Raw genomic sequence first — 24,823 nt, 5'->3', positions numbered from 1 at the left:
AGCTGCAATTCACATAACGAGGTACATTTTTTTATATCACGTTATTACGCGCGCGGACTGTTCGTTGAATGGACGCACACAATATTCATTTACGATAATTTATCTATACGAAGCATTTTTTTCAACATAATGACCATAATAAACGTGACACACGCTTGGCGCCAGTGATCGCTATACATTATAAATAATGACTAAGTATAACTACTACATTTATTGATGACTACGTAAGCATTTTGCGAAAGCTATCATCATAATTTCCAGTCATCATCTCAAGGTCTATATACATTTTTCGTGAAGTGCGCTCGCATTATCCTTTAACAAGTACGAAAATTAATACTTCAAGATGTTTCTTTGATTAAATTCAAATAAAAACCTACGCATGAGCTAATGTAACTCCTTAAAAAATGACATCAAGCGACTCGTTTAATGCCATAAAAATTAATGTAATACTACGATTACATCAACCGCATTTACAAAGTATAACTTTGTGCGTTCTTTTTCATTCCAGGACGATAGACTGTCTAGATATCGCCGAGAAGGCAGGATCATCAGCATGGTGAGGAGTGTGCACTGATCAGTGTCAAGATTCCCTATCAACTCGCGAATCTCGAATCGGTACGCGTTCGGCACACTTAATGGAGCCGTCTGGTGTGATGACCTGCTGGTGGTGCCAATCTTTCAGCATAGTTGGTTGATATATCGCATACGTGCGTGTGCGGTCTCTTCGTCTCGTGGTACGCCCACGAAGTCTCTCGCGCGGTTACGAAGGGGTCAAACGAAGCCGACAAACGTGTTACGGACAACGTTAAGAGAGAGAAAAAAAAAGAAATCTCCGACGTCTTCGAGCGATCGTCGTCGAAGTTGTGGCCGCATTGACTCTCGAGCCCTCCGTTCGCTCGTACGTCCGCAAGACAAACAGGCAGAAACGCCGAAGAGGCTGCTGATTGGCCGCATCGACGGCGAAGAGATGCGAGCGAAACGTGACGCTTTACCCCTTTTACTCTGAATTCGCGGAGAACGTAGAATCATTTTTCTCCGTCGGGAAAACAAGTTTCGTTCTTCCGACGAAGATGAAGTCTTCGGCCACGTGTTATACGCGCAGACTTCGTGGCGCGACGTTCGACGAAGACGAGCCAAGCGTCGTTGCATCCTCTTTTTCGGAGGCTAATTCTACCACCTGCCACTGCCACTGTCCGTCATCGAGTTGTGGCGTATTCGAGAAAGACGATGGCATATCGTTCCTGCCGTCACCGGCGTCGACGACAGCGTGCGATCTTTGCGAGCGTCTTCGCGGGCAAACGGGCTACGAGTCGATGAACGCGATGTGGACAGGGGATAGCCACATGGCTGATCGATCGAGACGAAAACGCGACAAAAATGATTTATTGACAAATAATTCGAAAACGACTATTGAAAAGCGCGACAGAACTTTGAGGTGCGATAGAACTCCGCTCCGCGAATCGTCCGCGAAATGTGCTTCGAGCGTAGTGCGATGGATTTTCTCGGTTAGATTCTACAGAGATTTCAAATCGACCGAATGGCGGAGGCTCCTCTGGATTGTTCTCCTGATACTCACGGTACCCGACCTCGCAGCAGCGCACGATACCGGTCCTGACAACGGAGGTGAATATATCCTTTTTTTCCTATATTCGCTTAAGTGGCACTTTAAGGCCAGTATTTGTAGTTCCGTTCTTATTACAACATCGTCTTAAATGATATCTTAAGTTGTTAATACGACTCTCTGATTGGTTCGTAACTTCTTAAGATTGTATTTAAGGCCAATCTTAAGTGTAAGGGCGGAATCCATAGACGTTGCTCAAGATTCGACATGGTCTTCAATCAGAGAGCCAATATTACCATCTCCAATCAGACAGCCGTATTAGCATCTTAAGACATTGCTTGAGATGGTCTTGAAATTAAAAACGGACTACGGATACCGGCCTAAAAATCAACTATGAATATCGGTTTGTTTGTGATTGACTTATAACATCTCAAGACTGTACTCGAGACCGTTTTAAATATAAAAATTGACTACGAATACCAGTCTAAATCGATCCATATTCTAAAAAGATCATTATTACGCTTATTGATATCTAAATTTTTTCTTTAAATAATTTAATATTTTAAATTGTCACATGTGGCAAAAAATAGGTTTCGTTTGTAAAATACTACCAACATACATATATCGATTACACAAATTGATCCATGCAAAAAAGAAACTCAAATGCGCATTTAAAATTTAAAGTGTGGATCAACAGCTGGCCATCACGCTATTGACTAAACTTCCATATTATGTTTACGTAAAGCTTCACAAATCTTCAAACAACGAAGCATCGCGAAGCGTGAACCGTATTGTTAGATCATGTATAATGCAGCACAAAGCAGCAGGTCAGACGAAACTTCTTCGCTTAAAATTTCACGATTATGATATGCGCATATTTATTCCAAATAGAATCTGGATTTCGTTATAACTTATCAATGACTGACTGGAGCAAAATTTCATTGTAGTTGAACGAAAAAAGAAAACTGCTCCAGTTTACTTATATCAAACTTCAGTTTACGTATATGTACTTTTACAATTACGCATCTGCACTACTTGAACGTTGAAGAGGCATAGAGATTTCATTCACCGATATTTAAGCCAATATATGTCACGATTCGTGTACAAAAAGAAACCGGGTTCCATAACCGGCTTGCGATAACGCAGACTTTTCACGTCACATTTGTAACAGAATGACTTTTTTTTTTATGTTTGTGACAAGTGACATTTGTAACAAGTGACAAATTAACGATGCAGATATGTAGTATGTAATGTAACACGAAAATGGAATTAACAATGTGTGTCTTACTTAGTATGTTTACAAATAACATGTAAAACTATATATTCAATGGTGCAACAGTTTCTCTGTTAACTTTACATTATAAATCGCTAATCAGCTACTAATCAAACATAAAAGAGAGAGAGAGAGAGAGTCAGAAATTTTTATATTTATTCATTTGCATTTAAATGTGAACAAGTGACCTTTTGAAGGAAATGATAATTCTTCGGCGATAACTAAAATAATTCAAGACTATAGATGTGTTGTTTCTGTATGTATAACGAGATTTTAATACGGCTCTACCGCAATAACTGACAAGTCTATTATCGAACAAATTGTCCTTTAGGCCATGCTAGCAATTCGTAAAATCACACACAATGTTTCGATTCATTTTCACTGTGCATTCGTTCATTTATTCGAGAGAATTTTCAACAATATTTATTGATTGCCGATATTACGTTACACGAAACACGATCGTGAAACTTCTCTCATTAAAATCTGTCGTTTAAGTGACAATTAATCAATGATTGATGTACGACATCTCTTTAAGCATTCTATACATTAAAATAAGAAGAACATCGTTAAGCAGAGAGAACATCGTTAATTGCTAGCGAAGATGATTCATGTAGGATTAACGTTACGCTCGTTAGAGAAGAATAATGCCAAAGGCATTGAGGAGAAAGAATGAATCGCGGATGAGCATGTTTTAGAGTTGCATCCGAGAGGTTATCGCGACTGGTTTTATATTCCGTTCTCCTCAGATTCTACCGTTCATTCCTAGAAGTCTGAGTTCTCCTACGCTTCGTAAGCTTGCTTTGCGATATATAAAGCGACGGCGAGTCTCGACGATGTGAACGCGTCTAAATTGGTGTCTACAATAGAGCTTTAAGCCGTAAAAAATTGACCAACTATAGTCGAATGTGAGGAGAATAATCGACTATGATTGGTCAATTTCTTACGGCTTAAGGCTTACTGTTTTATTGTAGATACCACGTAAGGAGTACATCCTTATAATTGCAATTCAGTCCGTATGTAATTTGCCCCGAGAGGTTGGGAAGATTGCTGATTCTTTAATTACTATCCTTTGCCGGTCTGCGGAATGATGTATCGATTAATTATATCTCGTTTATACGATCGATGTAAGTTAAGGTAGAATTTCTGATAATATTAAGCGTGTCTACATGGGAAGGACGATTTTGCTGAAATATCTAAAGAATTTAGCTAAATACATATCTGAACATAATTTTGTCGGATAAAAATAATTATGTAAGAAACTCAAGCATAATGAGCAATGCTGTATAAAGTTTCGATCTTCTAGTTATTAGCCTGAACGTCCTTCATAATTATTTTGATAATTTAATAAAATTATTTTCAGATCTGTATTTAAATTTTTAAATACTGTTCTTTCCGCGTGTTAACGTTAAATAACAGCTGAAATAACAGCAAATTCCTTGCATGTTTTCTCTCTATCGAAAGAAATATGAAATCAAAACAATAGATTTAGTCTAAATGATTTGTTAAATAATTAAGGCGAAAAAATGACAAAGATGCAGACACACCATTACATTATATGTTTGTAGAATCCGATTATGTTCCGTCCCCAGAGATTGTACAGAGTATCTATAGTGTATTTCAAAAGTCAGGAAATGATTCACATGTTCTGGAATGTCTTTCAAAACGATTTCAAGATGTCAATCATAATCAGCTACGAGCTGAACATAGGCAACAATCTACTTTTCGTCAGTTTTGGAACACGATGACGCATGGGTTACCATTGGCAAATAAAATTGAATGTACAATGATGATCGATTAATCATTTCGTCAGACTTGTCAATATAGGCATTAGAGGCACGTACCTCGGGCGATAAGATTTTAGGGATCACAAATATCTAACATACTTTGTTGATTTCAATAGAGGATATATCAATAAAGATGAAAGTAAACTTGCTCTATTATATATTTAAAGAAAAAGAAAATATAATAAAGGATAATATAAAATAAAAATTATGATTTATAAATTTTAGCAATTAATTTTCCAAATAAAGTTTTTTTTTAAATAATAAGACGAATTTTTTTATCATTAGTGGATATTTTCGAAAACATAATGTTGAAACACAGATAACTGATCATTTTATATATATAATAATAAACACGAAAGTATCGAAATATGATGCTACCAGTACTTTTTTAATTTAAAAAATGAGATTATACATTTATTAAGCTTGTATAACGAAGAATATTTTCCAACTTGTACCAATATTACGAAGCATTCTTAAAGTTGGATCCATTTTCTCGAAGCATGCATATTTCGAGGATAATGAACTCATTTTACGCTGCATTGTTGCAATTCTCATGTGGCATGATGATGTGAGAGAAAAATATTTTTTTATTGCGCTGTTTTCGAAGACTGAATTTCCACATTGCTATCGTTATGTGCTCATTGCCATAACCTGATACTATTTTCTTTCTACTACAGTCAAAGTTATTCTAAGAATAACGATAAAACAGTTGAAATGGATTTAAAAAGTTTCATGTAAATACGCCCGCGCTGGTAAATTATTTCGTGTCCGAATATAGATAGAGAATTCGTCTATCCATCCTGTTTTTTCTTGAAAAAGATCCTTGCTGATCCAAAGAAATATTTCAAGTCAAAAATCGATCTAATTCGATGATATGTTCCCCGAGAGATAGTAGGTGTTATTGTTGGAAAAAAGAAGAGTGAAAAGCAGACGAGAGAAAGAAAGAACGGACGAGAAAGAGAGAATAGAGGCAACGAAAGAATACGAAGAGAAAATGGTTCGAGAAGAAAGAAAGAGAGAGGACAGACCGCATACTCCGCCATAAAAAGGCAGGTCACTTTCGTCGTGAGAACAACAGATCATTCCTGCGACGCGATGCGATGCAAAAATGGCTCGACCCTCGTTCGTCCCAGCTTGCACGGCGTCATCTCCCTTTTCTGCTCTCCCCTCCCTCCCTCCTCTCTCTCTTTCACCATCGAATCAAGTCGAAAACACTTTCGTGAATTTTCCGCACCGTCTACTCGGTATGGTAGTCGTCTCTAACCTCTTGCATATATCGAGTTGCCAGGAAGGTAATTCGAGCGGCAAGTTACCGTTATATTTACCTCTTCTACTAGTTTTGGTTGAAATAAGGTAAATAAGAAAAGCGTGTGCCAGTGATGGCATATTTAAACATTGATCGCTAACGTAGATTAAGGTAAACAAGCAACGTAATTATATTAATTATACAAATATATGTCATTACTTGTACGTTATAACGGAAGGCGAGCGTGTTTTTTTCCCAAGCATCTCCTTTATTTAATCTAACATATGATGAAACTATATTCTGTATAATTGGTTTTTTTAAATTTTCCGTTCGGTTTTTCTTTGTTCGATTTACATTCTGCGTAATCGAGAAGAACATCCGGAAAATCCTATGCGCAACTGGTGGATTGTATACAATTACTATAGTAATTTGCACATTTTTATTCCGGAATCGGACTGAATTAGAACGTCATTGCCCGTATTCATAGTCGGGTCTTATATTTAAGGCTTCCTTAAATTTATCTTCAGATACTCTACGAATTATTTCATTGGCTACTGAGCATCTAAAGATAAATTTAAGGAAGCCTTAAGTACAAGGTCTGACTATGAATACGGGCATTAAATAATCAAATTTTGCAGTACAATGATATACAATTCAGCAACACGGAAAAAAAATGTTTCTGGTTTACAGCTAATTCTGATTAGCTGAAATTTCATTAGCTACTATAGCTATGAATTCGCTATATAACTATAAAAATAAAAATTTGCTACATAAAAAGGATTTGCTGCTGTAGTTAATATAAGGACGTGATAGCAAAATATGCATGTCTGTTACAGATCGATTTATTTAGCAATATGAAGTTAGTTGTCGCAGTTATCGGATATGCTGTTGTAAAAGAAAATTGTCTCTACCACAGTTAAATATGGTTTGCTGAAACTGTACTTGCTACCAAATTGTCTGTTGCACAGAAAACGTTTGCTGCAATGATCAATACATCGACATAATAGCAAAATGCTTGTCTATTACGATGATAATATATAGGCCTTACAGCTAATGGAAATTAGACCTCGCAGATACGACGTTAGGTGTCTATATAATGCTACTGAATTTGGCTGCCATACCTAATTTTTAGCTGTGGCAGCTAATCTTTTTTTTTTTTCGTGAAAGATTATGCAATTATTTGAATCTGCGAGGTTCCTCGTTATTATATTAATTTCGTTTGTGCTTTTGATAAATTTGTCTTAGAACGATATTCATAGCGCTTCTCGAAGAAAAATTTCTTATTTATACCTAACCTGGATGCAGATACATCCATGTATAAATAAGCAATCTTTATTCCTTAAGGAACAACTATGAATATCGTTCCCTACGCTCACATCTAGCGAACTTAATGGAAGGTGCTTTACTGACGAGGGGAAGAAGTTATCGGGATCGTACACGGAAGAGAGAGCAAAGGAATGGGAAGGATAATCTAGGAGAAGTGCAGAATCGGAGGGATGGGGAAGGTTGATGTAATTAAGGCGTGTCAGCTCGAATATTAAGTGGCGTGCCTCTTTATGGTGAGTGGAGACGGAAGTCGTTCGGTGACATTATTTAACGATATCCGTTCATTCAAAAGACTAACAGGCCGACGATTCGTATGAATACATTGACAAGATACCGCGACAAATTTATCTGTAACACGTGAACTAATCGGGCTTACGTCACGCGCCAAAAGTCAATGCAGCCTAGATATTTAATCGCTCCAGAATGCATCGACATGGCGGACTTTGATCAAAGTTAACTCTTCAGCCGTAGTGATATAGTTTATACAAGTTACGAGAATTTGGGCGCAGAATATCTCATACTTCACAAACCAAAAGGTGAGACCACAAAATAATCATAGGCGTGGTGGTAAAGGTACCTGCCTTGATGTTAGGGGAGACCGGAATGCCGCAGCTTGCAGAAATTTCAATCGCGATGCAAAGATGCCTTTAGGCAATCATGTGCATCGCGAAGGCTGGAATCAGAAAAGAGAGTGCGGGTTGTCTAGACGATGACTTCCGGCATCGCGTTTGAAAGGCACAGGGAGGGTTCCGTTGACCTCCGGCGCGTGTTGCACCTGGCGCTACGAATACTCCGTGTACCTCACGAAGCATTTGTCTGCGCCGTAAAGACGCACTTCGTGTTAATAAGTTTACGATGCATCCTTAATGCGACCACCGCGATCGTATGACATTGACGGGTTTAATAAATTTATCGCCATCGTTTTTGCGTCGTCATAAAGGCTCATCGAGATTCAAACGACACGGGAGAAAAGCGCAAAACGTAGCAAAAATCTATTTTTAGATCATCGAGCTATGAACGTATTTTGCGCAGAAGACGGCCACGATTCGCTGTGCTCGGTCGCACAATAGCGCAGCACACGATACGACACGGACTCTATGTAGCTGGTTCGACTGGCGCCAAGCCGATGGCTTCCGGCTTTTGATGAAACTTAATGAAGCAAAAGTACGAGAAAATGATAAGCGTATGTAGCTTATTTGCTTATTTATAGGACAGGACTATCCGATATATTTTTACTCACATTATTTTCGCCACTAACGTTGATTAACAACTTACAAACGTTAAGATTCAAGGACAATTTTACTTAAAAAAAAAAAGGTATTTGATTAATTAATGGACGTTTTTCGAGTATAGTATGGTTGGTCGTGCAATAAATTTGGATGTAGAAGTGACGCAGTTTGTAGATTTCTCTCTCTTTTTTTTAAAGGAACATGGTACATTTGAAACCTTGGCCGAATTATCGATCACAACATGCAACAACGTATCTATGTATAGAGTCTGAGAGTGACACAGGACCGTTTCATCTTCCGTATGGACCGATACTTTTATTTTTTATCGTTCGAGTAATTACAAAATTTATCACAGAAATTTATAACCCGTGATTAATTTTCATATATCTTGCTCGCAGGTCGACGCACGAAATGTATAAAATATATTTGAATACATGTTCGCGTTCTTTATTGGCTGCTGCGTTGTTCATTTCTTTGACGCCACATCGAGCCAGCCCAACCATGCAGTCGCGCTTGCCTTTCATGCTGCGCATCATTTCTACAGCCGGTTTAGTCGAGGACTTTTGCAACAAAGTGTTGATCACGGATAACGAACTTGGGCGCTGTAAAAAGAAATCTGCAAAGTAACTGATGGAAAAATTTTTTTTCAATCATTGTCTTTAATTAATTTATTTATTTATTGTTTTACTGTTGTAATAATTTATTTATTGTTGGTTGAAATTGCGGTGCGATGTGAATATCTTTTCAATTTGTTAATTTTAATCTTTGCTTTATTTATCGATAAGAGTAATTATAGCGATAAACAAAAAGAGAGCATTAAAAAGAAATATTTATGGTATGATATAAATATAAAAATGTACGGAAAGAGAGAGGGAGAAAGAGGGAGAGAGACATATACACGTCAAAGATACAATAGCAATGTAATAAAATAGAAATAACAGTAATAATTGCATTAGGTGTTAAACCATAAATTAACTAAACGTTGAAGCTAAGGTAGGCGTTACAAAGAGTTTCTAATCTTAATTTAACAGTTTAATTAAAGCTTCGATTCTCTATTAACCCTTCACAAAAAGACGATTCAAATAAACCGCACCGGATCTTTCGGACGTTTCATTCGACTAATCCTCTGTTGTATCCAATTTTATATATCGTACCAGTCAGGACAGCCGGTTTAACTCTGGATATAATACAACTACATTCCACACGATCTCACGTTGATGTTTGTAATCTCTTTGGCTCGTCGCGCGTGCATGTTTCAGGATCTCTCGGCTCTTACTGCCAACATGCTATTGTTATAATCCAATTGCAATTTTCCGGTTCGATATATAGAGATCATCAATTAAAGGGAAATACTATGCACGTTGGAACTTGTCTACTTTGCTATGCCGCTTACAAATTAAAGCTATGCAATTTACTCAATAATGGAAATGGCAGTGGAACTGAGATAAGGGGCTTGTAACGATACCACGATGGTTTGAAATTTCCTCTCTCCAGTTCCTCTCTCCAGTTCCTCTCTCACAGAGAGCGCTTTTGCGTCGAGTGTGTTTGCAGTATCGCATCAATGATCAAGATAGCGTACTTGGCCGCGAAGCATCGCGCTTCCTTGCGACACGTTCGTCAAAATCAGAGAATCTCGTTATGTCTGGGTCTCATGGGTTGGCCGAGTGAGTTTATCGAGAATACAAAGTAGCAATCAGTCGAGAATTGTCGGCGCGTCACGCCTGATATCGTCATGTATGAGTTGAGCCGGGCCAAGCAGGTAGACCGGGCCGAGGAATGCCACAGGGTAGCATCACACGAATGTGCTGATACACACGCGCAGACATCGAACACATCGTTATACATCGTCTATGTATAGAGCATCCAAAGTGCTTCGGCCTTTAGGTGAATGGCTAAGCAACCTTGACGAAGTGTTTGGAATGCGCCGGCCGTTGCAATTTCTTAAGTAGGCTACCCAGAAGCGATGAATCTTCCGACCGTTCCTTTGTATCGCGCGTTGGCTGCGTACCGGGTGCAACCTCGCAACACACGTGTTGCCACCTTGCAATTTTGCGTCGTATCTCTCTCGTTCCCTCCCCTCCCCACACTTCCACGTATAATTTCTACCGCTGCGAAATACGATCGATGGCGTTTTACACGGAAGGAGCTGATTCTTATAACTTTGTTAAAAAGCGGAACCCGGGTGTTAAGCGAAAAATGTACAATTATGCCTGGCGCGCTTGCGCTTGCGCTCAACGCGATCAAGTTTCCTGTAATATTTCAAAGGCATACCTTTTCGCTTACATAATTAATTGTTTGGTTCAATGCTCGCTTCATGCTCGCAAAGAATGAAAGGAATCGGTGAACAGCACATCGCGAAACACCTTCATGAATGCGAGCACACGCCGAACACCTTATATATTAATGTACCTGATTATACATAACAGCCATCCATTTGTTTCTGCATATCTATATTTAGCGTATTTGTGCTACGCTAATTACTACTATTTGCAAAAGAGTGTACGTTAACTTAAGATAATAATTATTCGTTACATTGGTAACTGATTATACGAAGACAAGTTAAAATTAGACGAAAGATAATGCACGTACTAAAGATAGCGTACAAAATTTGAAATTTTTTCTTTGCTTATCATAATTTTAAAAGTTCGCTGGAAACAAAGTTTCTTCTTAATTTTTTTCTTGTCTCGACTAGCTCGATTGTTTAAAACATCAAATTGAGGTTTATTGTGCTCTATGTTGTTCCGCTTTGATGCTCCGTACTACTTATGTATTATACGCACGCAAATAGTACACTCGTTGCCAGTACGTCTGCACTGCGTCGTGCAATTCGTTATGAATGAAACCTTCGCATCTTCTACGGCATCGCTTCGCCTCGCCTCGCTTCGTCTCGCTTCGTCGCCATCGACATCGCTGCTGGCTTTAGCAGCTTTGACGCGGCGCGACGTTATGCTTTCTCGTATATGATGTTACACGATGAAGTAATTATGAGACTCGCATATAATTAATTGTTAATTTAATAATTATCAGTACGAATCTTTCATGTACGAAAATTTATAAAAATTATAAGTCGTCTGACCTGCAGTTAAGGAAAGGGATTTTTGTTTTTATCCAGAAGGAAGTCACGTAATTAAAATTAATATCTTATTAAAAAATCTTATATCTCCCCCTTTGTTCAGTGTCGTAATTAAAAAATAGAAGACGTATATATGCGCGAATTAAATTATTAATAGAATGGTAAATAAGATAAATAAACATTTCCCCGATGTTTTATCGCTTATCGCTCGACAATGCTTGAAGTTTACCGACAAATGTGACAGAAAACAAATGTCTGATGATAATACTGCCAGTGCACCTGTCGACAACGTTATTACTGCATTTGAACACGTTGTTTACGTATTTTGGCAACGCGCATTGCCAAAAAACGTATGACTAGACTAATAGTTTAGCAAGACGTGACTTTATTGTCATATTTCGACTAGACAATTTCATTTATCAATTTCTATTATCAAGAGATAATTCGTGAAGGACAGTAACACACGCCATCAATTATCCTCGAGTACAAAATAATTTATAAGTTTGGCTCCTCTTATCGTTAGTGTTGAAAGTCATTGCTGATAACACTATTATCCTCTACTATTTTTCGAAGAGTGTGCAACATATTTCTGCAAACAAATCGATGCTATATGGAGAGAATTTTTTCTTAGAATTTACCTTGAAAATATGGTAGTCCTGGAACAACATTGTATTTCGAAAAATTTTATATAAATTTCTCTCATTCATTAATAAAACTATAATAAAATATAAAATTAGTTTGATTAATTTTACTGAAGTGCACGGTAAAAATCTTTAAAATATTGTATTGTACCACAAACTACCATATTCAGAGTAAATTTAAAAAAAATTCTCTCCGTGTACACATAACATAAAGTATTTTAGTGTTTCTTTCTTCGTGCAAATTATATTACGAGGCAATCATTCGCTAGAAGAGACATCATGTATTATAAAAGCATCCGTGAAGGAAAGCTTGGAGAATTTGCGTTTCGCAGATACGTGGCTTATCCCTCTAGGATAAAATGGTTTTGATAAAGCGACTCTGACAATGATATAGCTCGTGCGAATAATAGTGGAGGAACGACGTCTCCTTCTGTTGATTTCGACGGCAGCTGATGGCGCGACGAGTATTTTTAGCGTCTCTCGTTGAAATCGAGCACGTCGACTCGACTACGTTTCGTTACGCCTGTTCCAATACGACGATTAGCGAAACCAAGGAAGCAAGCTGCAGTTTAATGCACCGGCTTAACTGCTGCACGTTGCTGTTGCCGCGTGCCAGACGTGACTTGGCACTTGTTAGAACACGCTCGCAATCGCAAAAATCACATTACACTGATTTTTCAATTATGATTTTTATCGGATTAACACAAAGCAGTTTTCATTAGCCATTCTATGATTTCATTTGGTACTATATATAATTAAAAGTTTGTGTGAAAAAGTCAATATTGTGCGTATGGAGTTAAAACAACTCGAAAAAAGTATATATGGTAAATGAGAATAAACGTTTAATTATCTTAAAAATTCTTAAAATTCAAAGGCTTGCAGATAAATAACTTTGACACACGACGGACACGATTCCTTAATTTTGCACTTTCGCGGTTTCAGCACAGACAATATTATGATAGTCAAGTCCAGTGAGTGTTTTTTCTTTGAGATTTGTCAATGATAGCGTGTACAGCAATTATTGATCCAAATTGTATAGTTAACATAGTAGGAATCTCTGTTGCGTTATTAATTCCGTCACGATACGGTTTCCTCTGTTGCAGTGTGCCAAAGTATAGACATAAGAAATAGCGTGAGTGAATTCTCAAAACTAGAAGGATGCCGGGTGGTCGAAGGTTTTGTACAAATTCTCTTGATCGATCGAGCGGAGCAATCGGCCTACGCCAATCTCAGCTTCCCCGACCTGGTCGAGATCACTGGATACCTTATTTTATACAGGTACAACTATTTACCAATCATTTAACCCTCCGTCTGCAATTTGGGATGCATTTTGGTCTTTTAACTCAAATTTTAACTTAAAACCTTTATTTAATAAAAATTGAAACTGAACAAAAATGGAAATTTGTTTAAAAATGTATAACTTAGCAATGAGGAAACTGGGACTTTGTCCCCTTTTATTTCAGAGAAATTTGAGAAAAATTTTGCTTCTGCGAATATTGCAGACGGAGAGTTAATACTGTAGATAATGTAGCTTTAAAGAAACATTTTCTCATTAGCATAGCAGACAGTCTATGCGATGGTTATTCGCATATTTTAACTTTGGACTTGTTTGCTGTATTTCCAGGGTAAGCGGACTGAGGACTGTCGGTCGTCTGTTTCCGAATCTAACGGTCATTCGCGGTCATTCTCTCTTTATCAATTATGCCCTCGTAGCATTCGAGATGATGCATCTTCAAGAAATCGGTCTTCATTCTTTGACCAGCATTTTACGCGGATCTGTCCGATTCGAAAAGAATCCGACGTTATGCTATGTCGATACCATCGACTGGGATATCATTGCCAAAGCTGGCAAGGGAGGGCACTTTATAAAGGTGAGTATCTTCGATTTTTTTATTACTCAGTGCAACACTTAAACAGAGACGGCAAGTTATTATTAGAAAAATTCGATGGTTAAGATAAGTATGTTTGTCCAAGACTCGAATCGACCGAGAATCCTATCTTTATTTGACGCCATTCGACGAGCAATTCACATCGGCAACATCCAACTGACATTAAAATAGCATAATAGCTTACGATAGTTGCCCAGATTCTTTTGAAAAGATAGCACGAATTTTGTATAGTTACAATTTTTGACCAGTGTACTGCAATGTGCGCGACTCACCATGCTTCGCAGCGTCTTTCGTATCATCGAATTGTTAAGAGATAAAAAGAACTCAGGCGGAAGCGGTAAATTACTTCATTTACTTTACAATGAAACGCGTGTTATGCAAAGTGCGGTAATGCATCGTGAAAACTCATATAAAGAAGCCGTTAGAAATGGTATAATGGTGATACAACGCTTTGCCATGATACAATATACACTTTCTGAAGCGATCAAATCGCTTTAACATCATGTGAGTAAAGCTATAGGACTGCGTATTTATGATCGAATAATATATGAATACAACATAATAAATATTTATGGCGATAAAATTATTTATGCGTAAATTTTCCTTTTTACTGGTTTGGCCGATCAATCAATCAATTTCGCTCTTTGCTCAGAAATAGTATCGAATATCTCGTGAAAAGCATATCGTTGCGAGAAACGGTAAAGGTATTGATCATCGAATACGAGCCTTTCGCAATGTGTTTTTTGACCTTCGTATCGGCTTCGACGTAGTATAGTCTTGCGTCTTGTCTTACTTTCTTACACATAGTTTTGCACGATAGTGAAAGAATTTCCTATGTTCTAAAAAAATCTAACGCGCCCGTTTCTCTTCCCTAGTACATACAAATTACATTTCGTTGATTCGCGTGGCTTTTGAAAAAATAAAATACGTCAATATAGAATAAGATCAATTATACGAAAAGATAATGGCAATAAGATGACTAGATTAGATTCCGACGATATATCTACATGTAAAAGACGTCAGGTTAGAAATGTTGATGTATTTTCATTGCTTCACATGCTGTAACACTTGTGCTTTAAGCAGCATGTTGAAAAGTCATAATTCTGTAGTGGCATTTTGAAATAAAAAATCAAAATTTCAAGAGAAATTGTAAGTGGAATTACGTGCAAATGCACATATAAATAGAATTGTTACAGCGCACTTGTATTTTGTTTACAGGATAACAAACCAACAAATGGTTGTCCGATGTGCGACAAAAAATGCCCAACAAGACAGACGAAACCCGATCAGACTCTGTGCTGGAATCGACAACACTGCCAACAAAGTAAGTTACTGTTACGATCGATTATATTTGCGATTATATTACATCAGATTATATTACATCAGATCTTTCATCGAATCTTGAACCAGATTCCTATAAAAAAATACCACGGATATAATAACGATATTAAACTTTTTTGGAATTTAGTTAAAAACGATTTGAATTTAGTTAGAGGATTTTAACTGCTTGTTGTTCCACGTTGTGGAATTTACAGTTACATATTTCATCTTTTTAAGAGTGTCGTATATAAACACATCTGGTTAGAATACCTCCACAAGTACAATGAATATAAGCACATATAATTAATCTATCGGCATAATTTGCAAGTTATTATTTATTTAAAACGCGGTAAATAGCATTTTATTTTAACGTAACGATTTATTTTTATAGTATGCGACTGGAAGTGCGAGAATAGAGCTTGCAACAATACGGGAGAATGCTGTCATCCGTTTTGTTTAGGTGGATGCACAGGACCGACGGCCAATGATTGTATCGTTTGCAAAAATGTGATAATAAACGAAGAGTGTAAAGATCGTTGCCCAAAACGCAAGTACGAATTTATGAATCGACGTTGCATCGAAGAGCAAGAATGCCTTCAGATGCAGAAACCGCGCGAGGCGCCGGATGCTATGAAGTCACGCCCGTATAAGCCGTTCAATGGTACCTGCGTAATCGAGTGCCCTCCGGGTTACATGGAGAAAGATGAAGAGCATGGTAAGCCCCCAACCTGCCAGAAGTGCGAAGGTCAGTCGTGCTTAAAGGAATGTGCTGGTGCAAACGTGGACAGCATCGCTTCGGCACAAAAATTACGCGGATGTACACATATCGCAGGTAGCCTCGAGATACAGATACGCGGTGGCAAAAACATCGTAAAGGAACTTGAGGATAGCCTAAGCACGATTGAGGAGATAGATGGCTATTTGAAGATCGTCCGCAGCTTCCCGCTGATATCTCTCAATTTTTTGAAGAATCTGCGCGTAATACGCGGTACAACACTCGAGAACGGCAAGTATAGTCTTGCCGTGCTCGATAATCAGAATCTTCAGGAACTTTGGGACTGGAACACGCACCCGAATATTACAATCTTGTCCAGTGGGGGCCCCGCTAAGCTCTTCTTTCATTTCAATCCGAAATTGTGTCTGCATGAAATCGAAAAACTACGGGAGAAGGCCAAATTGGAAGAGTTCACCGATCACGATGTGGCATCCAGCAGCAATGGAGATAAAGTCGCATGTAACGTTACCGAGCTAAAGACTAAGGTCACCAAGAAGTCATCTAGAGGAGCTATTATCGAGTGGAAGGCCTTTACGCATCACGATACCAGGTCCCTCTTGGGTTACGTTGTTTACTTTATCGAAGCGCCTAATCAGAATATAACTATGTACGATGGCCGTGATGCTTGCGGCGGTGATGGCTGGCGGGTGGAGGACGTTTCCGCTGAGAGCACAACGCCGCAGCCCCACAACGGCACGGAATCACAAGAGCCTGTCTATCACACTCACATACTGACCCTGCTGAAGCCGTATACTCAGTATGCTTACTACGTTAAGACTTACACCATAGCCACGGAAAGGTCAGGCGCGCAGAGTAAAGTCAAGTACTTTACGACGCTACCGGATGCGCCTAGCTCTCCCAGAGCCTTATCGACTTGGAGTAATTCTAGCAACGAGCTGGTTATATCCTGGTTTCCACCACTTCAAAAAAATGGAAATCTAACGCATTATCGTATTGTTGGTCGTTGGGAGCCCGATGATCCGAATTTCATCGATCAGAGGAATTATTGTGACGAACGTAATTCAAATCACTTAATCATTTTTTCAATAATATATAGTAATATAATAATGTGAAAGAATTTTTTTCTAATACTAATGTTGTCACGGTTATATAATAATTATTACGATAATAGTATGCTACATTTTTTAATGCACTGTAAATATTTTTACAGTGAAAAATAAAGTTAATTCATTATTAATAAATTACTACTAATTTTAGCTATGCCGTTACCTGAGGCAAAACCACCAGAGGAAGTCATAGCGGAGGAAGAAAAGAAGCATAATGAGTTAGAGAAGGAGTTCGCAAAAACTGATTCGTGCGTCTGTTCCGATCGTGAAACGACGGATCAGTCGATGCGTGAGAAAGAAGTTTCCAGTTCGATTGCCTTCGAGAATGCGTTACACAATCAGGTTTATGTTAAACGACTGTCGCAGCAGCGTAGAAGACGCCACACTAGTGAAATGTTAATCGCAGCGGATCTAGCCAGAGAGTCTACGTTCGGCGATCAGGTAAAATTTCAGATTCCCTACGTCAGTAACGATTATTAAGTATAAACAAACAAATATAAAAATGAAAAAAAATTGAGTACTGCACTTTATTTACTTATTTGCTTTACTTATTACAAGTGATATTTCGAACATGATTCTTTCTATATTTCACATCACGTATATTTGTATTCAAATCAATTAAGAGATTAATTTAACTTCGACAGAAATAACGGTGAAAATATCAATACGAAATGAATCAATAGTAACATTTCATTAATTACGTTCAATTATGTAAAACAGTATTTTATATTGTCGTTTAAAATTGAATGTAACTCTCGATATTTCATGTTTAGGATAAAGAAAGTACTAATGATAAAGTGGAGAATGGTACATTCACGGTATTCGAGCGATTAATACCCAGCACCAATTTTACTTTCGTTATGAGAAATCTTCGGCACTTTGCTGCGTACAATATTGAAGTTCAAGCTTGCCGAGAACGTGTTGGGAATGATACGAAGAGTAAGAATTGTTCAACGAAGAGCATGAAAACGTACCGTACGTTATCTATGGAGAGCGCAGATAATATTCCATCGAACACCTTTGAATTAAAGACTTCTGGCGAGAATAACAGTTTCACTATAGTTACATTGTCTTGGGACGAACCACCTCAACCTAATGGCCTAATAGTCACGTATCAGATTGAATATAAAAGAATTGACATAAAAAATGTGAGTAATACACAATTTTTAGTTTTTATTTATTTTAAGTAAGAACATTGTAAATGTTTTCGTTATAAAAACAAGGAAGAATTTAATGAAAAAATATTTTTTAAAAAGAGAGGGAAGTAACTTAGAATGTATCTTGTACGTACTATCATCTGTAATACAATCTTTTCCCTATATTGTATAGATACAAGCAACAGTGGTATGTATTACAAGACGCGATTTTACCAACATGGGCAACTCGTACGTCTTGAAGGAACTTTCTCCTGGAAATTATTCTGTAAAAGTACGAGCTACGAGTTTAGCTGGAAATGGCGCGTATACCGAAGTGAAATATTTTTATATACCGGAATATGGTACATTTGGTACATTCTGGATTTTCTTCTGGTCGATATTGGGTGTTGTCATAATGTTTAGTTCTTTAATAATATTCTACGTATTTAAAAAGAGATCAATGCGAAATGTGCCTAGTATGCGACTTATTGCGACAGTGAATCCAGAATATGTAAGCACAAGTTACGTACCAGACGAATGGGAAGTGCCCAGAAAGAAAATTCAATTATTACGAGAATTAGGGAATGGTTCTTTTGGCATGGTATACGAAGGATTGGCCAGGGATGTCGTGAAAGGTAAACCGGAAGTACGGTGTGCCGTGAAAACTGTAAATGAAAACGCAACCGACCGTGAACGGATAGAATTCCTTAACGAAGCGTCCGTCATGAAGTAAGAAGAATTAATTACTTCCTCTCTAGCAACATGTACCTGTTTCTATCTTTCTGACTTATTATAATTTTCTTGTTAAAGGGCTTTTAATACTCATCACGTTGTCAGATTGTTGGGCGTAGTGTCGCAAGGTCAACCTACATTGGTAGTTATGGAATTGATGGTAAACGGTGATTTAAAAACATATTTGAGAAGTCATCGACCGGATGTATGCGAGAACTCTAAACAACCTCCGACGTTGAGAGATATCTTGCAAATGGCAGTCGAAATTGCAGACGGCATGTCTTATCTCGCCGCAAAGAAATTCGTCCACAGAGATTTAGCTGCTCGTAACTGTATGGTAGCCGAAGATCTTACTGTAAAAATTGGTGATTTCGGCATGACGAGAGATATATATGAAACCGATTACTATCGAAAGGGGTCCAAAGGACTGTTACCAGTCAGATGGATGGCACCAGAAAGTTTGAAAGATGGTGTATTCACTAGTTTTTCTGACGTTTGGAGCTACGGAGTTGTTCTCTGGGAAATGGTAACATTAGCTTCGCAGCCATATCAAGGCTTGTCGAATGATCAGGTAAATACAAATTGTGCAAGAATATGATTTTTGATTGTTATACGTTTCTCTAAATTATTATTGTATTGCTTTTAGGTATTGCGTTATGTGATTGAGGGGGGAGTTATGGAACGACCGGAAAATTGTCCTGACTCACTGTATAATTTAATGAGGCGTACCTGGAATCATAGAGCCACGAGAAGACCTACCTTTATAGACATCGAGACGCAGTTGTTGCAAGAAGTTAGTATAAAAGACTTTGAGAATGTTAGTTTTTATCATAGTCCGGAAGGAATCGAAGCTCGAAATCAAAATAATTCGCATTCACCACAAACTGACCAGTAAGTATATAATTTCATATCAATTAATATGTAGATAATTAAATGTATGTAATTTAATTATTTAATTTAAACAGAGATCTAGAAATGGTTGCTCTACAAGATTTACGGGAGGAAGAAATGGAGGGAGAAGAAGATTCGCCACTGCGTCAAGACTTTGGTGACTTTGCAAGTTTTGAACCTCGCAGTATTAAAAATACCTTAAGTCCACGATACGCAGATTCGTATGGCGAAACCTCAAAAGCTACTTCCAATTTCCATGACATGAATTCGATAAAAGTACCCAAAGCTGGATTCGATGAATTTGGCGGTATCTCCGGAGATTCGCTCGTATCTAGTAAGGACACGTTAAACTCGCCTTTTGTAGAAGGCAGCCTTAAATCAGTCAGGAGCTCGCCTTTTATATATAAGAAAAGTACTTCCCGCAGTAACGTAAGTCAAGGTTCTCTAGGGAAGCCTGGAAGTCCACAAAGTTTAGTTAAACGAAATTTTCTCGATAGCCCAAATCCGTCTAAGCTTCGGGATGATCCCGATTACGAAAACAGGAGTCCTGAAATCATGTCAGGCATTGAAAAAAAGGAGATTACTTCTTTACACGTAGAATTTCCTTCAGTGGACGTTATGGATATTCAGATTAATGGTGACAAAACGGAAAACAACAAGCGCACGGGAGACTACATGAACAAATCAGAAATGTTGAATAACGGTTACATCAGTAATACGACCACGTAGCTTCGCTGTACGAAACTTTATCACTTGGAGTGAATCGGATATGAATATTCCAACAAAAAGGCAGTGTCTGTGCCAAATTTCTCAGCGTACTGAATTATCATTTTGAAAGGATTACATTGAACAATGTTTTCTGTATATGAAAGGGATGTTAGTGTGTTCTAGCTCTAACAAACAAGTTATACTCGTAAGTCTATATTTTAAACGTCTAGACGTAACTAAGAGTACAGGTCCTAACAAACAAGTGGAGTTTCCTTATACGGGTGTTACCATGTCTTAATTCCGTCTCTCTAAATGTAATTTATCGCTACGCGTGTACAGCTAATTATATATTTGTTGCGCTGCGATGCATGTTGGAAAAGAGCAGCGAATATATTTATATCAGATACTGTCTTTTTGAAATTGTCGCTATAGTATATGTTAATACGGAGAGTTACTTTATACTAAAGACGCCGTTTATCGTGGAGTTATTACAGACAGTTGCGATTTAAGTCAAATGTCTCTCCTTAAGATTGGGCCGCGTACACTATGTACATGCGACTGTCCATTGGCAATGCACATTATCTGACAAGCATATAGTAACTTCTCTCTCCATTAACCATCTAGCGTGTAAGCGTGTATCAAAGAATTAAGCAAGTTTATTATTTATATCATAGACTTTCTGTTTCATTTTCAGTCGCAAGATGCGTTTTTTGCGCGATTTCTGCTGTAACTATATATTTGTATAGCATTGATTTATTTTTTTTCCGAGTTTATAGTAAATATGGTAAACCAAAGTGGCAATTAGGTCGACTACCGCGTTGGTACGACATTTTGTTCACAGCAAAAAGACCATATTTTATAAATTTTGTGAATTACACCTAGTCGCCACTTTGCATGATTTTAAGCTTTGAACTCGTATAGTGATATAGATATGTTGGAAAGTATATGTGTAGAGGGTGATTCAGAATAAGTGTATGGACTTAGCAAATATATCGCGTTCCTCTAATTTATAAATTTCTATTATATTTATGTTTTCTACATTGTTTTAATATTTTTGACTTTATTGTATCAGTTCATCTAACAGTTCTGAATTCACCAATTGTTCGATACATAGTAGGGGAATTAGAAAGTAAGGACCCTTTTTCAAATTGAAAGGCTTCAGTAATGACCATATGATTGATGAGCATTTGCGATATATACATATAGTTTGCAAAAAGTTCATAATCTTTTTCTTATTTTAATTCTTATTTTTATTGTAATTATAGTGAAAATCTACTTAAATGTAAAAACAATTAGAATCTAATTTTCAAATTTAATATTAACATTACATTTTAATTTCAAAAATGCTATCACGAGATCAAATGCGTTACGTTTATAAAAACACTAGTATTAATTTAAACGGCGCCTTGTTTTTCTTATTCTGTCTATTTAAACAATCTTGCATATATAAAGATAAAAATAAACAAAAAGCTGTATATTTCATGGGTTAAATAAGTTAACGATGATAATGATATGCAAAAGAAAGATTGATGTTCATCTATCCCAATGTGAACTTTACTGAACCTGATGCGTTAAATATTTATGAAACAAGCAATAAGTAATTCCATCAAAATTTTATGTTGCTATTGTGCTTCTGAAATTTTTCCAACGTACTCTGTACGTATGACAGATTATATGCTATGTACGCAACTGTACTATTTCGTGGAGCTGGCACATGAAATCGCGCTTTGTCTCCTATAATATGTCTCTTAAAACATCTTCCAATGAGGAAGATATAGCATATTTCTCACTGCGAATGAATACCACTTTTCGACTGAAAGTTAACATATTCTGCAAAGATTCACCGTGCAATTTACAGTCATGAGTTTGTAGTCTCCATAGTGCAATAGGATCATCCACATTTTTATTTATACGTCGTAAACGACTACAATAGTCCGCGGCATGAGATATCGCTCTTAATCCGTTGCGTAATCGTTTCTGCGTTGCTCCACGAAATAAACTATGAAATTCAGAGGCATGCACCATGCTTTTGAGTAGAGACGAGAGAACGTAGACTGTCTTAGAGCCCAGTGAGAAACAGATTAACGACGGACGAGAAAAGGTTGAATCCATGTAATCGTTACAGTCGCGAGATGAATAATATTGGATGAATCCTAATGGAATGAGCTAAGAAAAGAGTTATTATACGAGCAACGCAATGTAATGCAGTTGAGTCTAGACATAACGAGCCTCTAACACAAGACTGATTAGCTAATCCCACTATATATCCGTAATCTCTCAGTAAGTTAAAAGATACAAGACAAAATGGTAGAAGTTCCAGATTGTTCCATATCCGCAAAAACCCTCCTTTTGATGATTTATTTCGTTTGTTCTTACACCGTGCATCCGTTTGAAAGTATATTTAGTCCACTATGAGATTTATTAATGCGATCCATGGTTGTTTCGTTCCTACAACGTCGCGTACATATGGTCGTGCCACTTTGATTCGATGCTTATCAGAGCAAAAATGCGATAAAGCGATATATAGGGTATCTGAAATTATTGTACAATTTTTTGTAACAGATTTCTTGATAAATTCGCGTATGATATTAATCTCTTGTCGATGCTATTTAGAAGAATATTATTTCTCATTGGAGTCGTTTAACTCTCAATATTACGCATCTAATCCATTAAATTGTCATTCAAAAATCAGATTTCTGTTAAAATGAAATTAATAAGATCTCTCTTTGTTATCTACACTCTTACAATATCTAGTAATGTGTATATAAATAAAATGATTTTAAAATGCAATTTGAAATGAAAAATAATTATATGACACATGTATACACATGTATGCCATTTTATATATTAAAATTTTATTTTATCATTTTTAAATTAATTCTCTCTCATGTACAAAATTTTTTCAAGTTTCCTTAGAATTATCCGTTCGAAAATTAATTCTGAATTTATCAAAGAATTTTTTTATTAAAAAAAAATGCTTCAGTCTCAGGATACCCTATATATCAATGAATAAAGTACCAGTGACTTAATAGCAAATATCTAATGCTATTCCTAACATTTTATACAAATACATCAGATACAAAAAAAATTGTAATATCATAGCTTGTGTACAGACACAAGACGATGCAAGAAATGTGAAGAAAAATGTAATTAGATAAAATATGTAAGAAGCGAAAATCTTGTACGACATGTCACGATTGTTCTTTTTAAAAGTATCTGTTATTCAACACTTTTCTTCTGCATCGCTCTTAGCGATTCTAGACTAACAATCCGTAGTTATCACATTTTCTTTTTTTATATGTCCGGAAATTTTGTTCACTTCCAACGTGCCAAGTTAAATGATTAGGCATTTATTTATTGGAATGTTGTTATCTCTAATTGATGCACCGATTGCATAATGCATTCTCTTGCTTTTTGTCAAAACTCTTGACGAAAAAATCGAATATCGAGATAATGTACTTACGGCACCTTAGATCACACTAAACTTTTTTTGTAACTCGAATGATTTCGTTTAACGTACAATACATATATTATATAAAATCTGTTCTGTTCAGTTTAAATTTTCTTGAAAGCAAAATGCTTTAATACGCGCAAAACGCACGTTTTGAAATGAAAGGTGGCAAAAACTCATGTACTCATTAAACGGAATTCGGAATATTCCCGGAATTAAGCAGAGAAGGAACACGACTAATGACGGATAAATTATCGGCCGATGTATCGTAATAATAAGCCTCGCTCGTATTGTGAAATATCTAGTATATAGTAATAAACAAACACAGTTAACGCTTAGACCATGTACATGTACCATATACGAAATAAGTATCGTAAGATTAACACGAAATGTTTCCTATATGGCCGCGAGTCTCCGTATTATAAGAACGGCGCGCGATCGCTAAAATTTAGGCCTATAGTTTAATAGTTCTGTAATATATTAAGAGTTACTTGAAAATTTTAAGATAGTACGTAATCATGTCTGGAAATGTGTATAACTATAAAGTGTGCCTGTTGACGCGCAATTGATCGCATTTGATAATAATGTGATCCGTTTGAACGTAAATCACAAAGCAGAGATTCAAGGGTGTTTGGCCGCTAGATCAATGTACATCTGTATCAATGTCGAAAAAGATCGAGGAATATCGAGCAGGTAGAACAGCATTTATTTTATCGTAAAA

The 24,823-nt window shown here is 37.0% G+C and overlaps 1 protein-coding gene across 1 annotated transcript; it reads left to right on the top strand.

Annotated features, from left to right (window-relative positions):
• The first annotated feature begins 1,070 nt into the window (after window positions 1–1,070).
• InR-2 (insulin-like receptor-like) lies at window positions 1,071–21,814 on the top strand. The gene is made up of 11 exons (XM_018448551.1): window positions 1,071–1,623; window positions 13,237–13,411; window positions 13,758–14,004; window positions 15,241–15,346; window positions 15,734–17,134; window positions 17,336–17,625; window positions 17,958–18,332; window positions 18,514–19,049; window positions 19,131–19,623; window positions 19,699–19,943; window positions 20,018–21,814. The coding sequence occupies exons 1-11, from the start codon at window positions 1,071–1,073 to the stop codon at window positions 20,670–20,672; spliced, it is 5,076 nt and encodes a 1,691-aa protein (XP_018304053.1). The 3' UTR covers window positions 20,673–21,814.
• Window positions 21,815–24,823: the final 3,009 nt, after the last annotated feature.

The sequence above is a fragment of the Mycetomoellerius zeteki genome, unplaced genomic scaffold (genome assembly GCF_001594055.1).
Source record: "Mycetomoellerius zeteki isolate Tzet28-1 unplaced genomic scaffold, Tzet1.0 scaffold223, whole genome shotgun sequence".
NCBI classification, from domain to species: Eukaryota; Metazoa; Arthropoda; class Insecta; order Hymenoptera; family Formicidae; genus Mycetomoellerius; species Mycetomoellerius zeteki.
This window is presented reverse-complemented; position numbering and strand designations above follow the sequence as displayed.